We start from the raw sequence: 16,581 nt of genomic DNA on the forward strand, positions 1-16,581 counted from the left end.
GACTGTACGTTTTAGCTCAGACATTTTTGGTGAATTTTTGCATGATTAATCACATGGCACGCTTTGGTTTTATATTCTTGAGGAATTGTTAACACTTAAATATGTGCATTGTATTTGTTTAGGGGCTGAAGCCCTTCATAAAGTTAACTTGTCAACTTCTTTTTGTTTCAGGTAGTTTGTTCCAACTACTTTTAGTTGATCATTTGTGAAATTCATCTTTGTAAATTCTCATTAAGGAATGCTATAGCAGTTTCTGTAGCTTGACTTGGCATCAAATGGAAAAAATGGGAAGAGCTAAGGATGCTTTTCTCACTTTTAAAAGCTCCTTTGAAGATATAATTCTTTAAAAATTAGGTTAGACATTAATTCAGATTTCATGCTGAACATATTTATCTACACACTCCGCCACCCCCAATTCTTCTTTTTTTTCCCCCCCAATAAGGCCTGTAATAATGGTGCTAATGTTAGTAGTAATGGTGGCTTATAGTTGTTTGCAGCAATTAAGTCAGCAGTAGTTTTTACACATTTTCCTTATTACTATGGCTGCTGTTTGCTGATACTACCGTAACAAAATACCACAGACTTGGTAGGTTAAACCAAATAAATTTATTTCTTACAGTGTTGGAGGCTGGAAGTCCAGGATCAAGGTGTCGGCAGGATTGGATTCTCCATTTCTTGTCACTGTGTTCTCCCATGGCCTTTTCTCTGCATGCACATTCCTGGTGTCTTTCTCTCCCCTTATAGGATACCGGTCATATTGGATTAGGGTCCCCACCCATATGACCTCATTTATCTTTAATTACCTCCTTGAAGGTCTTGTTTCCAAATACAGTTATGTTGATGGTTGGAGTTTCAATTTAAGAATTAGAGGGAGGAGGATACAATTCAGTCAATAACAGCCTGTATTAACATATCCTATTTTAGGCATTGGATGGTTTCCTATTTGTGGTGAATCGAGACGGAAACATTGTATTTGTGTCAGAAAATGTCACACAATACCTACAATATAAGCAAGAGGACCTGGTTAACACAAGTGTTTACAATATCTTACATGAAGAAGACAGAAAAGATTTTCTTAAAAATTTACCAAAATCTACAGGTAGGCTTTTAATGTGTATTTTCTAAATAGGTTAAATTTTTTTCCTTGACCATTTCTTAGAAAATTGAATGTATCTTTTAGGAAGTCAAGCCATCAAATGAGGGTAGAAAGGCATGTGATTTAATAGCAAAATTTTGACATATGGTGTCAGTGAATTAAAAATTTGGTATACATTTTAAGAGACATATAGTTACAAAATATGCAGTGAGATTTCTGTTAAAGTTGAAATTATTCATATGTTTTGTATATTGCCAGCCTGAAATGTTAGTATAGATATAACTATGGAAAACATGCATAATGAGAAAATGCAGCTTGAATTCTTGATAATGGTCATAGAATGAGTTACAAGCTTTTTAAAATGTCATTTCAATTTGTTTTCCAAAGTTAATGGAGTTTCCTGGACAAATGAGACCCAGAGACAAAAAAGCCATACATTTAATTGCCGTATGTTGATGAAAACACCACATGATATTCTGGAAGACATAAACGCCAGTCCTGAAATGCGCCAGAGATATGAAACAATGCAGTGCTTTGCCCTGTCTCAGCCACGAGCTATGATGGAGGAAGGGGAAGGTAAGAGCTATCATATGTTTTTGATGTTCATGAAACAAATAGTAGCCATACTTGGAGTTTTGAAACTTCTGTTATAACTCTTCTTACTGAATTCCATGTCCTTGCTTGCCTATTGAACATACATATCCAAAAGTTAAGCATAATCCTTATCAGGGTGAATTTTTTATTATAGATTTGCAATCTTGTATGATCTGTGTGGCACGCCGCATTACTACAGGTGAAAGAGCATTTCCATCAAACCCTGAGAGCTTTATTACCAGACATGATCTTTCAGGTAAAAACTCTTTCCCTCCCTCTCTCTGTATGTGTGTATACGTACATTTTTATTTTGGAAATTTTTGTAAATGTTACTATTTTTAATCTGTACTATCATAAAAATGTATACCTACTACAATGAGTGCTTTATGTGTATCATTTTTCATGTTTCTTATGCAACCCTAAAAGAATTTCACTAAAATTCTTGGCATTTTGAGTTGGGTATGTTTGGCACTTTAAATCCCCCAAATAAATTAAAAAAACAAATTTAGGGGCACCTGGTTTTCTCTCCAAATGGCATTTTGCGTCAGAATTTAGTGTTTCTTTACTCTAACTTCAAGCCTATTTGTCATAAAGAAACATGTTTAAAAAAAATTACAGGTAATTTAATGAGAATTATTGGGAGTAGTTTTTTTTTTTTTTGAGATGGAGTCTTGCTCTGTCACCCAGGCTGGAGTGCAGTGGTGTGATCTTGCTTCACTGCAACCTCCACTTCTTGGGTTCAAGTAATTTTCCTGCCACAGCCTCCCAAACAATTGGGACTACAGGCACGTGCCACCATGCCCGGCTAATTTTAGTATTTTTAGTAGGGATGGGGTTTCACCATGTTGTCCAGACTGGTCTCGAACTCTTGACCTCAAGTGATTCGCCTGCCTCTGCTCCCAAAGTGCTGGGATTACAGTTGTGAGCCACTGTGCCTGGCTGGGAGTCATTCTTGACGTCAACCTGAGTTTCAGTCTTGGTCTGCCTTTTTTAATCATAGAAATAAAAAATTAAAGACATTGTGATTGGTAAGATGCATTAATGAAATTAAGCACTGTGGCAATATTATTTTTATTTACCTTCGGGGTTACTCTTATGGTCACCTAAGTGTAAATGAGGATGCCAAGGGTTTGTCATATATGCCCCGTCTCAGAGATAAAGAAACAGAGGCTTGGTAACAGAGATTGGGTTATTGTCCAAGATCATGGCTAATAAGAAAATTTATAGCTCTGTCTGCCTGACTTAGCCTGTATTCTTTGCTTTGTGTAACTAATTTTATAATGTGGACCTTTACCAAGTGATATAAAACTGGAGTAGGTATACATAAACATAAAACATAGCTATCGCTATTACATATGTATGTGTATGTTTGTAATATGCATATATAATATACATAATACAGAATATTTTTAAAGAAATATTGCTATTTTTGCAGTCATTCAGCCATTTTATGCCATACTCAGTAACTTATCTTCAGGCTTTTTGAGATTAATTTTCACAATTAAAAAGAAGTAGCAAAGAATTATTTTGACAATTCAAAGTACAATCTGTTTACGCTGATGGATATTACTTTTTTTTTTTTTTTTTTTTTTGAGACAGAGTCTTGCTTTGTCATGCCCAGGCTGGAGTGCAGTGGTATGATCTCGGCTCACTGCAACCTCTGCCTCCTGGGTTCAAGCGATTCTCCTGCCTCAGTCTCCCGAGCAGGTGAAATTACAGGTGCCTGTCACCATGCCCAGCTAATTTTTTCTATTTTTAGTAGAGACAGGGTTTCACCATGTTGGTCAGGCTGGTCTCGAACTCCTGACCTCAGGTAATCCGCCTGCCTCGGCCTCCCAAAGTGCTGGGATTACAGCATGAGCCACCATGCCCGGCTGTATATTACTTTATATTTGAACATTTTCTCTGTATTAACTCACCTCAGATAAACATAGTGACAGCAATTTTTATATATTATTTTATGTTTTTAGAATGGGTCTTTCTCTGCACGTCTTATGGTTTGGCAGTGTTAATTTTCTACTTGAATAGCCATGTTTTACATTTGTTACTGAAAATACTAAATAAAACATCTGTAAGCAGTTTAGCATCTTGGAAAATTATCTCATTAGTATATAAAAGCAATACATGTTTATTACAAAAGTTAGAAATTACCAAGCATGAAAGAAAACAGGACATGATGAAGAAAAATATTACCAAGCAAGAAAGATCAAATGCTTTGTGTGATTAACATCATTTAAAACTGAGATCCTACTTACCGTAGTTACAGTTAATGCCTTCCACGGGTATCTCTTATATTATAGGAGGCTCACTGCACTCAACACAATACATGTTTTGACCTCTGGATATATTTTATCTTCTGTCCCTGATGTGTTTCATATAATAAACTTTTTATGAACATCTATTTTGTATTTGTCATGTGGCCCAGGGCTAAACTCAGGGGAGGTGGTTGAGGACAAATCTTCTCTATTTTGGGCACAAGTGTACAGGTATTTACTCTTTCCTGGAATGCATTTGTCCCTTTTCCCTGCTCTCCCCCTGCTACTAATAAGATTTTTGGTCACCATTAAAATTCTGAATTTTAAACTGATTATTGGACTGGTGGTTTATCAATATTAGTGCCTTTTAAATATCCAGTAGTTTTTGCAGAATTACTTTTCACTATGAAGCCCCATAAGTTTTCCCAAACCAAACTTGGTTTTCTTCCGTATTTTTACCTTTCTAATGAAGATGTCATAGAAAGGATAAATACATGGGCAAGCCTTTTTTTTTTTGAGATGGAGTCTTTCTTTGTTGCCCAGGCTGGAGTGCAGTGGTGCGATCTTGGCTCACTGCAACCTCTGCCTCCCGGGTTCAAACTTTTCTCCTGCCTCAGCCTACCGAGTAGTTGGGACTACAGGTACGTGCCACCACACTTGGCTAATTTTTTATATTTTTAGTAGAGATGGGATTTCACCATGTTAGCCAGGATGGTCTCGAACTCCTGACATCGTGATCCGCCCACCTCGGCCTCCCAAAGTATTGGGATTACAGACGTGAGTCACCGCGCCTGGCCTGGGCAAGCGTTTTCTATGTCTTTCCTGATTTGTGTGGAATCAGTTTATTGCCCACTTCTTTCAAGCTATTTGTCTGTACCTCTTGGGTCACGACTTCCATCATCACTGGGATTTGGCATATCTGTTGGTGCTGAGCATAAGAGATTGCCTAGATCTGATTATTGCATTTCTTTGTAAAACCTACACAAAACAGACAAAACAGATAACTATTGGCAATCTTGACATCAGCAGGAGTTTCATATGAAGTCTGCCATGTTTAACCATGGAGCATATTTTGTCACAGAAAAGATTACTGAGGATGTCCAGGTCAAAAACTGTGTGACCAGTTATTATGGCTTGGATCATTCTGTCTGCATTCAAAGATACAGAAAAGGCCTAGAAGCTGATCCAAGACCAGCCATGGAAGCTGGTCACATAGTTTTTGACCTGTATATCCTCAGTAATTAGTCTGAATGTTCTAAGGACACTTTCGTCATTCTGCAGATCAGCAAGGTTCATTTCAAAAACACAGTTCTTTAGGCCATCAGATGCAGTGTTGGTTCCTTGAGCCCTTTTGACTAGTTTGTTACCAATTAAACATAGCTAGTGCTTTCACATCATACCAGTCTTTTTTAGAAAATGGATTAACCACTTTCTTCTTTGCTCCCTTTCTGCGACTTTTTGTAAGGCACTTGCTTTTGCCAGCCACCCTAGTGCTGCTTAGAGTGAAAAGGCCTAGACATTTTTTAAGGACTATCTGTTGTCATGAAACCTTCTTTAATTCCATGGTATTTTTGAGTATGTATATTTGGTGTCTTCACTGTATTTGATATTAAGCAAAAGCTGTCAGAAGCTTCCAGCACTGTAGAAATGAGTATTTGGTTAACCCTCCAAGTTTAGGTATTAAGTGTACAAAAATGCGATCATCTCTCAGATGCAAAGAATTGTCCCTGCTGGCTCTTTAAGCAGGTGTTTTCTCTTGCTTCATAGTTGTAGGGACAGAATATGTTTGGACAAACAACTGTCCTCATAGGTGTTATTTTTTTCCTTTACACGAAAATGAACTTAAGGTTATCTGGACATGTTATAGTCACTACATTCAGAAAGTAAAAGGAGTTTGTGTAATATACTCATAAATTCTGTACAGCATTTGGGAAAGCACTGTTTTTCTATACTCCCACATCACTTCTGACCCCAGATGTATTTTTTTCTCCACCAAACCAGTGCTCTGTCTGACATAAGCTGGGTGCCCTACAGTTTTAGGTTGGATAATTTCTACCTGGGTTTAGCATTAGATCTTATAAGTTTAAGGGTTCAGTCCCACAAGACTGCCTGTACTTCACTTCAGATGCCAGTTGCAAGTCCTGGCCTTCCGTACTTCTGACTGACTGGCTATAAATTGGGCCTCTGATCCTCTCCTTAGGTTTGATGATTTGCTAGAATGGCTCAAGAAATCCAGAAATGCTTTACTCAGGTTTACTGGTTTCTTATGAAGGATACAACTCAGGAATAGCTCAATGGGAGAAATATATAGGACAAGGTATTAGGGGGTGGGGATGAGGTTTGGAGGTTCCGTGCCCTTTCTGGGCTTATAGCCTTCCCAGCACCTTAATGTGTTCATCCTTTGGAAGCTCATCAAATCTCTTGTTCAAGAGTTTTTTTTTTTTTTTTTTTTAAATTGGAGACGGAGTCTTGCTCTGTCGCCTAGGCTAGAGTACAGTGGCACTTTCTTGGCTCACTGTAACCTCTGCCTCCCGGGTTCAAGCCATTCTCCTGCCTCAGCCTCCCAAGTAGCTGGGATTACAGGCACGTACCACCACGCCCAGCTAAGTTTTGTATTCTTAGTAAAGACGGGGTTTTACCATCTTGACCAGGCTGGTCTTGAACTCTTGACCTTGTGATCTGCCTGCCTCGGCCTCCCAAAGTGCTGGGATTACAGACGTGAGCCACTGTTCCTGGCCCAAGAATTTTTTTTTTTTTTTTTTGAGACAGAGTCTCATTCTGTCACCAGGCTGGAGTGCAGTGGCGTGATCTCGGCTCACTGCAACCTCCGCCTCCCAGGTTCAAGCGATTCTTCTGCCTCACCCTCCCTAGTAGCTGGGACTACAGGCACGCGCCACCACGGCCAGCTAATTTTTGTATTTTTAATAGAGACGGGGTTTCACCATGTTGGCCAGGATGGTCTCAATATTTTGACCTCGTGATCCACCTGCCTTGGCCTCCCAAAGTGCTGGGATTACAGGTGTGCGGCACGGTGCTCGGCCAAGAGTTTTTTTTATAGAATTTAATCACCAGGCTCTCCTTCCTCCCTCATCCCCCATTCCTGGAGGTTAGTAGGTGGAACTACTAACAGAAAGTTCCAATCCTTTAATTACTTGGTTTTTCTGATACCAGCTCCATCCCGAGGTGATCTAGAGACCCCAACCTAAGTCACCTCATTAGCATAAATTGAGGTGTGTTCCGAAGGGGCTCTTTATGAATAACTTGAAAATACTTTTATTACTCAGGAAATTCTGAGGATTTTAGATAGGAGCTCTGTGCTAGAAATCTGACAAAGGCCAAATGTATTATTATACTCCTTAGCAGAACTTGTAGGGAGAATCCTGTGGTGCTATGTCTTAAGGAGAAAAGCTCTGGATGTAGTAGAAATTTGGATCAGAGAAGGTGGAGCAAAGATTTAATATCTTTTATTTTATTCTCCAGTGCTAAGCCATGTGTAGGCAGCCGGTAAATACTTGTGGGCTGGATATAACTCTTTTTTTCCTTTTTCTGTTTAATAGGAAAGGTTGTCAATATAGATACAAATTCACTAAGATCCTCCATGAGGCCTGGCTTTGAAGATATAATCCGAAGGTGTATTCAGAGATTTTTTAGTCTAAATGATGGGCAGTCATGGTCCCAGAAACGTCACTATCAAGAAGGTAAAGAATTTGGGGTTCTTTTTTATCATTTTATTCTTTAGAGACAGGGCCTTGCTATCTTGCCCAGGCTGGACTCAAACTGCTGGGTTTAAGTGATCCTTCTGCCTCAGCTTCTGAGTAGCCGAGACTGCAGGTGCACACCACCATACCTGGTTTTGGGGTTGATTCTTGATCTTGTTTGTCATTATGTTTGGTATACACATGGCTGTAGTTGCTGCTGTTTTGTTGGTGAGGGGTAGAAAAATGATTCCTGAGTGTTCTTATTTCGCCCTGTTGATAATTTTGGTGCAGATCCAGTCTTTCCTTGGATTTTTAGAAATGTTGTACTTGAAGTATATTTCCTCCCTATCCCCTCCTATATATATTTGTTTTGCTGACTGTAGTTACCAGTGATGGGATATTTTCCCCAACAGCTTATCTTAATGGCCATGCAGAAACCCCAGTATATCGATTCTCGTTGGCTGATGGAACTATAGTGACTGCACAGACAAAGAGCAAACTCTTCCGAAATCCTGTAACAAATGATCGACATGGCTTTGTCTCAACCCACTTTCTTCAGAGGTAATGATAGATTACTGTGTATTGTAATATGAAATGCAGCAGTGTTCTCAAAATGCTTTATTATTAAAGTAAAAAAGGAAGGGACAAAATGAGACAAAACTTAGGAAGGTTATTGGGTTTGATGAAATGAGTTTAGATTCCTGGATTATGATTTGTTTAAGGTTGTATTTTTATGTGAAAGTGATTATTTATTAAATACTTTACAGGAAAGCTAGGGGATGGGAAGGCTAATGGGTGGATAAAAGAGCATATAAAATCTGATTACATGTCTTGCCATTCATTTCTGATGATGTGTTTTGCTTTGGGGACTGCATTTAAAATTTGAGGCTACATTTTAAGAATAAAGGTAGTTACTGTCAGTGTTGGTAGTGGCAAAAAAGAAATGCCTGAAGGGGAGGATATTCACCCATTAATTATCTTGAATAATTTGCAGGTACCTCCAGGTGAAGCCCTAGATAATGTGGCAACTCTAATAAAGCCCACCTGAAACTCCAGTTAACATAGCTGTTGGTCTTTCATAATACTACAGTGGTCTTAGTCATATAGATTCTGTGGCTTACTGAAAAATATGTTATTAGGTAAATAATTGATCGATACGTAGACTGGAATTGTCACTAGGTATTGGAATGTTGCCTAAAAAGTTAAGTTCCTGGGTAGTTAATTCATCCCATTTTTAAAATTCCCTCTCCCTGCCTTCCTTTCTTTCTTCTTCTTCTTCTTTTTTTTTTTTTTTATTAAACAGAGACAGGGTCTTGATCTGTCGCCCAGGCTGGAGTGCAGTAGTGCCATCACAGCTCACTGCAACCTCGAACTCCTGGGCTCAGGCGATCCTCCCACTACAGCCTCTTGAGTAGCTAGGACTACAGATGTGTGTCACTATGCCTGGCCAATTTTTAAATTTTTAGTAGAGACATGATCTTGCTGTGTTGCCCAGGCTGGTTTCAAACTCCTGAGCTCAAGTGATCCTCCTGCCTCAACTTCCCAAAATGCTGGGAATATAGGTGTGAGCCACTATAGCTGGCCGGTGTTTAAAAATTTTATTTTATTTTAAATCTGATGAAAGGCTTTTATGCATGCTTATTTTTTAGTAAAAGTTTGATGTTTGTTTTGCAGAGAACAGAATGGATATAGACCAAACCCAAATCCTGTTGGACAAGGGATTAGACCACCTATGGCTGGATGCAACAGTTCAGTAGGCAGCATGAGTATGTCGCCAAACCAAGGCTTACAGATGCCGAGCAGCAGGGCCTATGGCTTGGCAGACCCTAGCACCACAGGGCAGATGAGTGGAGCTAGGTATGGGGGTTCCAGTAACATAGCCTCATTGACCCCTGGGCCAGGCATGCAATCACCATCTTCCTACCACAACAACAACTATGGGCTCAGCATGAGTAGCCCCCCACATGGAAGTCCTGGTCTTGCCCCAAACCAGCAGAATATCATGATTTCTCCTCGTAATCGTGGGAGTCCAAAGATAGCCTCACATCAGTTTTCTCCTGTTGCAGGTATTTATGTTGACATTTCCTTTGTTTTTTTTTCTTTTTAAGTAATTCTTCTTTCCATACTACTGTAATTCTTGTAAAGTTAATCTCTTTTATAATATAAACTTTGAGTAATTAAGTTGTATTTTGTTACAGTGACTGGTAGTCTAATTATTTTCCTAAATTTTTTTCAAATTCAGGTGTGCACTCTCCCATGGGATCTTCTGGCAGTAGTGGGAACCACAGCTTTTCCAGCAGCTCTCTCAGTGCCCTGCAAGCCATCAGTGAGGGTGTAGGGACTTCTCTTTTATCTACTCTGTCATCACCAGGCCCCAAATTGGATAACTCTCCCAATATGAATATAACCCAACCAAGTAAAGTAAGCAGTCAGGATTCCAAGAGTCCGCTGGGCTTTTATTGCGACCAAAATCCAGTGGAGAGTTCAATGTGTCAGTCAAATAGCAGAGATCACCTCAGTGACAAAGAAAGTAAGGAGAGCAGTGTTGAGGGGTCAGAGAATCAAAGGGGTCCTTTGGAAAGCAAAGGTCACAAAAAATTACTGCAGTTACTTACCTGTTCTTCTGATGACCGGGGTCATTCCTCCTTGACCAACTCCCCGCTAGATTCAAGTTGTAAAGAATCTTCTGTTAGTGTCACCAGCCCCTCTGGAGTCTCCTCCTCTACATCTGGAGGAGTATCCTCTACATCCAATATGCATGGGTCACTGTTACAAGAGAAGCACCGGATTTTGCACAAGTTGCTGCAGAATGGGAATTCACCAGCTGAAGTAGCCAAGATTACTGCAGAAGCCACTGGGAAAGACACTAGCAGTATAACTTCTTGTGGGGACGGAAATGTTGTCAAGCAGGAGCAGCTAAGTCCTAAGAAGAAGGAGAATAATGCACTTCTTAGATACCTGCTGGACAGGGATGATCCTAGTGATGCACTCTCTAAAGAACTACAGCCCCAAGTGGAAGGAGTGGATAATAAAATAAGTCAGTGCACCAGCTCCACCATTCCTAGCTCAAGTCAAGAGAAAGACCCCAAAATTAAGACAGAGACAAGTGAAGAGGTAATTTGTTTTCTGTATATTTCAGCTCATATTTCATCATTTTTCTGTTAGAAATTTAATGTAATATACAAATTCTTCGATTTTAGGTTTATTTAAAGAAAGTTAAATCTTTAGCTGCCATTTCTTTATAATTATTTTGGGTGTCAGTAAAATTATGATGTAATTTAGAAATAACAGATGTGTATGTTTTAAGATGCGAATATAACTCTTTAGTAGCCACTATGAAATTTTGTCGTGGAGGTGTTTATTGCTGGAATTGGGCAGATTGGGTCATTAAGAGAATGATAGAAGTAATCAGGAAAAAAAAAACAAACTTGTATTAAGCAGCATAATTTTGATTTTAAGGTAAAATCAAGTTTCATGTACAAGATGACATTCTGTATAAGCATTTCCCAAACTTACAGGATATATTAATATGCACTTGAGCAAATGAAAGGCTTAAAGTTAGAATGTGGGCTTAACCTAGTGTTCACCAAATTCATTGACCGAAGTCCTTGTTAGAGCATGCCTATGAACATCTCAGCTTGCCCCTTTTATTATTAATCACACTTATTTTCAGAAGGTATATGTAGATGCAGATATCTGTTAGCTAATTATCAATGCATTGCTAGTGACTAATGTTACCTGCAAAATATTCTACAGTTTGAGAATTAAATGTCTTGTGTAAATTTAAAAAATGCCCCTTTGAAAGGACCAAATAGAGTGATTTAATCTCACAGGAGGAAGATTAGAGATGGGGGTCATAATAAACTGGCCTTTAAGGTGGGCATTATCATTGTAGGTAATTTTTGTATTTTACTTGCTTCTATTTCATATATCGTTTTTTCTGATGGGTATGTTTATACCTGTGTGTCTAGTAATGTACACAGGTTAATTTTTAAAACTTTATTTTCAGGGATCTGGAGACTTGGATAATCTAGATGCTATTCTTGGTGACCTGACTAGTTCTGACTTTTACAATAATTCCATATCCTCAAATGGTAGTCATCTGGGGACTAAGCAACAGGTGTTTCAAGGAACTAATTCTGTGGGTAAGAATGAACTAGGTTTTGTTTTTGCCACCTTTGAAACTTTTCTGCGTATCTGTAAACACTCTTACACTAAGACCAGGTTATAAATAGCACTTATAACTTCAGAACATGTATTCTGCCTCTGTTTTCTGTACTAATTTATATTGTATGTACTTTAGAAAGCTTTTTGGACATTTTCCTGTTTTTTTAAAATTACTTTAAAATAAATTTCCCACTTCTAACTAATATGCCAGTAATCATGGCACTTACAGAAAAATGTTCATCTTTGATTATTCCAGGTGAGTAGTGTAGGTACTAGGGCATATATTTTTCTTAGCCATAGAGAATTGGATTAAAAAGCAACTCAAACTCTAGATTAAAACTTGTCCCTTGGTGTTTTAACAGAATCTTGTCACTTAATTAAGATAGTTTTCTTCTTTGGTGTTTGCTGGTTCTTATCTAGCCCCTCTCCTGTTGCTGTGTGTTTACTTCATCTATTTAACAAAGGTAGGTCGGGCGTGGTGGCTCACACCTGTGGTCCCAGCTACTTGGGAGGCTAAGGTATGAGAATCGCTTCAACCTGGGAGGCGGAGGTTGCAGTGAGCCAAGATCTCACCACTGCACTCCAGCCTGAGCGACAGAGTGATACTCTGTCACAAAGAAAGAAAGATATATCGTGTGTATCAATTGAAAAGGCGGCACTCACAATCATTCAGAATGGTCATTATTCATTTTCAGTAGCATTATTTCCTAAACTAGAATGGATAGATCAGTTAGAGTGGGGGGAAATAAAGAAGGTTAGAAGGGAATTTTACATTTTATTTCTTTTTGATCAGAAGGCAACTTATCTGGTTAAGTTGATTGTAAAATTATAAACAGTATACTTAAGTACAAATATGCAAGAACCTTTAGGAGCCTGGAACATTTGTGAATTTTTTAATATTAAGTGAAGCAGAATATCAGTGACCATATCAGGCTACAGAAGAGTTCTCAGTACTTCAGCTGACCTGGAGAATTGTTGTTTCTAATTTATTTGGAATATGAGACCTTTTTTTGGTGGTGGGGGGAGGGCGGTAGTGGTTGGGTGAGGGCTGGTACTTATTTTGTAAAAGGAAGACAGTGTTTGTTTTTGTAAGAAAGATATTCTTGGGTGGGGCGTGGTGATATTTGTGTTTTGTACTTGATTATGTGTTAAATCACCAATAAATATTTTTGTATTGTGTTTTCAACAGGTTTGAAAAGTCCACAGTCTGTGCAGTCTATTCGTCCTCCATATAACCGAGCAGTGTCTCTGGATAGTCCTGTTTCTGTTGGCTCAAGTCCTCCAGTGAAAAATATCAGTGCTTTCCCCATGTTACCAAAGCAACCCATGTTGGGTGGGAATCCAAGAATGATGGATAGTCAGGAAAATTATGGCTCAAGTATGGGTATGTTATTTCTAATTAGAATTATGATTAATTTATTTTGGGAAAAGCATATTTAAAATACTTTAAGCCATCTGAATAATTGGGAGTAAATAATAACTTTTTGAATAACGTTAGTATGTTTCTTCCATGAGTATCCTTCATTTATTTTATGTCTTGGTTATGTAAACTCGTAAAGAGTCTTTTGGTCTATGACATTTTCCAACCTATTGAATACATGAGAATAGTGGCCTATGTCTCCACAGTTGGCCAGCCCTTTTCTTACCATGACAAAGTACTGTTTTGTCAAGGCTGATGTTGTGTATAATGGCTGTACTCATATGGTATAAGAAGGATTTCATTATAATATGGAAAAGACCTAAGTATGGCTACCTGTTTTAGGTGGACCAAACAGAAATGTGACTGTGACTCAGACTTCTTCCTCAGGAGACTGGGGCTTACCAAACTCAAAGGCCAGCAGAATGGAACCTATGAATTCAAACTCCATGGGAAGACCAGGAGGAGATTATAATACTTCTTTACCCAGACCTGCAGTGGGTGGCTCTATGCCCACGTTGCCTCTTCGGTCTAATAGCATACCAGGTGCAAGACCAATATTGCAGCCGCAGCAACAGCAACAGATGCTTCAAATGAGTAAGTGTCCCCCCTCCTCCCTTCATGAAGAAAGTAAGTTAGATGTTTCAGGATAATTTTTGCTCTTATTTGATAATTTGTGCTTTCTTTTTGCTCCCCCAGGGCCTGGTGAACTCCCCATGGGAATGGGGGCTAATCCCTATGGCCAAGCAGCAGCATCTAACCAACTGGGTTCCTGGCCCGATGGCATGTTGTCAATAGAACAAGTTCCTCATGGCACTCAAAATAGGTGGGGCATTATTTTGTGACTCTGTAGAAAATCTCAGCATTGGGTAGTTTAGAAAAGAGTTGGAGCACAGGAGCAAACGTGAGAGAGAATGAGAATTCCTTGTAATTGAGGTACTTGGTTGCCAGCTGGGCATTTCTCATGTAACTGTGTGTAAAAATGAGGCTGAGGCAGTAAGCAGTGCATGTGGCATTCACAGGAGAGGGAGGAGATACAACCATGTTGTCCAGCCATTAGGGCCATTCAGTGGCCAAACATCTGCGAGCCTCTCTGTGAGATGATTCTCTCTCTAGTCCCATGAGGAGGGGAAAAAAGATAAGTATGTGTTCCTGGTGGTTTTATATTCTTCAGAGGGTTAGCCTCAGTTTTCCAGAAAATTACACTTTTTTTTTTAAACCTTTTTTTCTCCCCAACCACCTGCTGCCTGTTGAGAAAATTATTTTAAGGATTGGCTAATTGTTTCCTAAAATTATTTTAAACATTTCAGTGACGACAGTGAAAGAACTATATAGCATCTTTAAAATTTTTCATAAAATAAAGATTGTAGGCCGGGTGTGGTGGGTCACACCTGTAACCCCAGCGCTTTAGGAGGCCAAGGCAGGCGGATAACAAGGTCAGGAGATGGAGACTATCCTGGCTAACACGGTGAACCCTCGTTTCTACTAAAAATACAAAAAATTAGCCGGGCGTGGTGGCGGGTGCCTGTAATTCCAGCTACTCGGGGAGCTGAGATCATGCCACTGCACTTCAGCCTGGGAGACAGAGCAAGACTCTGTCTCAAAAAAAAAAAAAAATTGTAGATTGTATTTCATTTTTATTTTTCATTGATATTTTATTTTTATTTAACTTAGTAACTTATTTACTAAGTGGCATGCAAGAGGCCACTGTCAATGTCAGCTCTAATGGGAATTCTACAGTAAGTTAAGCAAGGAAACTAAAATGAACTGATCTATTGAGCAGACAGTGATGTAACTATATGAATTTATTTGAATGCTTCTCTAGTCAGTAGAGAGCAAATAGTTTCAAGTTAACAGAACTTTTCTGAGGCAGGATAAATGTTTAACTTCATGCCCCTGTATGTGTTGGAGAACTGAGGCAACTTGCTGTGGGTGTATGGGGTTTGTGTTACACTTGCCAATATGAGCTCTGGGCCAAGTGTGACAAAGTGATTTTGGCATTTCTGCAGACTCACGTCAGTAATAGCTCAACATTTCTATCCTTTCTTTTACTCTTTTGATTTTGCTAATTTTCAAGTATTATAATTACTACCTCCTCCTTCATTGTTTTCGTGAGGAGTATCTTGTCCCATCCTTCCCTACCCTCCCCTGGTCCCCATTTCTGCTACATCCCAGATGCCTAGGGTTTGGCAATTACATTTTGGTGGTGGGATTGGGGGTTTAAGCTATATATGGTGGTCTAAAGTGGCCTGGTGCAATTTCTAAATTGTGGGCCTTAAATTTAAATTGATGCCATTCACTCTTTTTTACCACTTGGTTTATTATTTGTGTTTGTAGTATTTGAGTTACTGTTCATTAAAAATATTATGCATGGTTGCTGTGATCTGTTACTCTTAGAAACAAAAAAGCACCATTGAAATTGATTGCAAGCCTTTTTCTAGGCCCCTTCTTAGGAATTCCCTGGATGATCTTGTCGGGCCACCTTCCAACCTGGAAGGCCAGAGTGATGAAAGAGCATTATTGGACCAGCTGCACACTCTTCTCAGCAACACAGATGCCACAGGCCTGGAAGAAATTGACAGAGCTTTGGGAATCCCTGAACTTGTCAATCAGGTAGGTTGCATTAACATGGAAGTAGGAGAGTGTGTATTTGTGTGTGTGTGCGTGCATGCGTGTGTGTGTACAAATTCATGAAGCCACAAACAAGAATACCTGTGTGTGTCTTTCCTAGTACTTGTGTTGTATTACTACATTCGTGGATACCAGCATTAAATTTGGAAAATATACTTTTTTGGTCTCAATTCGTATGTTAAAATGGAAAATATACTTATGATTGTATATTTTTGGCAGTTGTAGAAATGATTTAGTGAAACTACTAAAGTGTGACCTTTTATTCATGTTAAAAGTTCTCATTTTTATAACTATCTTTCTCTACTACTTAGCCAAGCCATGTGTATTCTGATGAGGCAAGCTTTTTTTTTTTTTTTTGTTTAAACAATACTTGTTTACAATGGCCAATCTGAACATCCTAATATCATCATCTCCTGTTCCTGTTTACATACCCAGCCTTATGAAAACATGCTATTCACAAATCTGTATTTCTGAAAGACACATTCTGTAGTGACTGTTTTTTCTTTTTTGAGTCGGAGTCTCGCTCTGTCACCCAGGCTGGAGTACAGTGGCGCAATTTCAGCTCACTGCAACCTCCACCTCCAGGGTTCAAGTGATTCTCCTGCCTCAGCCTCGCGAGTAGCTGCGATTACAGGCACCCGCCACCATGCCCGGGTAATTTCTTTTGTATTTTTAGTAAAGATGGGGTTTTGCCATGTTGGCCAGGCTGGTCTCAAACTCCTG

General features: G+C 39.1%; 1 protein-coding gene across 17 annotated transcripts in view; it reads left to right on the top strand.

Annotated features, from left to right (window-relative positions):
* NCOA3 (nuclear receptor coactivator 3) overlaps positions 1-16,581 on the top strand; it is a 161,325-nt gene that overhangs the window by 133,600 nt on the left and 11,144 nt on the right. For 16 of the 17 annotated variants that reach the window (XR_002515099.2, XM_003904642.5, XM_009215961.4 and 13 more), the window contains 12 exons: positions 925-1,099; positions 1,484-1,672; positions 1,845-1,946; positions 7,503-7,643; positions 8,057-8,204; positions 9,318-9,709; positions 9,886-10,757; positions 11,653-11,788; positions 13,000-13,194; positions 13,573-13,824; positions 13,927-14,053; positions 15,669-15,840. Coding sequence is in view for 16 of the 17 variants with exons in the window: in XM_003904642.5 (XP_003904691.2) it covers positions 925-1,099; positions 1,484-1,672; positions 1,845-1,946; positions 7,503-7,643; positions 8,057-8,204; positions 9,318-9,709; positions 9,886-10,757; positions 11,653-11,788; positions 13,000-13,194; positions 13,573-13,824; positions 13,927-14,053; positions 15,669-15,840 (2,901 nt within the window). In the remaining variant the exon portion in view is untranslated. The remainder of the gene's footprint in view (positions 1-924; positions 1,100-1,483; positions 1,673-1,844; positions 1,947-7,502; positions 7,644-8,056; positions 8,205-9,317; positions 9,710-9,885; positions 10,758-11,652; positions 11,789-12,999; positions 13,195-13,572; positions 13,825-13,926; positions 14,054-15,668; positions 15,841-16,581) is intronic. The other variant, XM_009215962.4, reaches the window with a different exon arrangement.

Source organism: Papio anubis, chromosome 16, assembly GCF_008728515.1.
Source record: "Papio anubis isolate 15944 chromosome 16, Panubis1.0, whole genome shotgun sequence".
Lineage (NCBI taxonomy): Eukaryota > Metazoa > Chordata > Mammalia > Primates > Cercopithecidae > Papio > Papio anubis.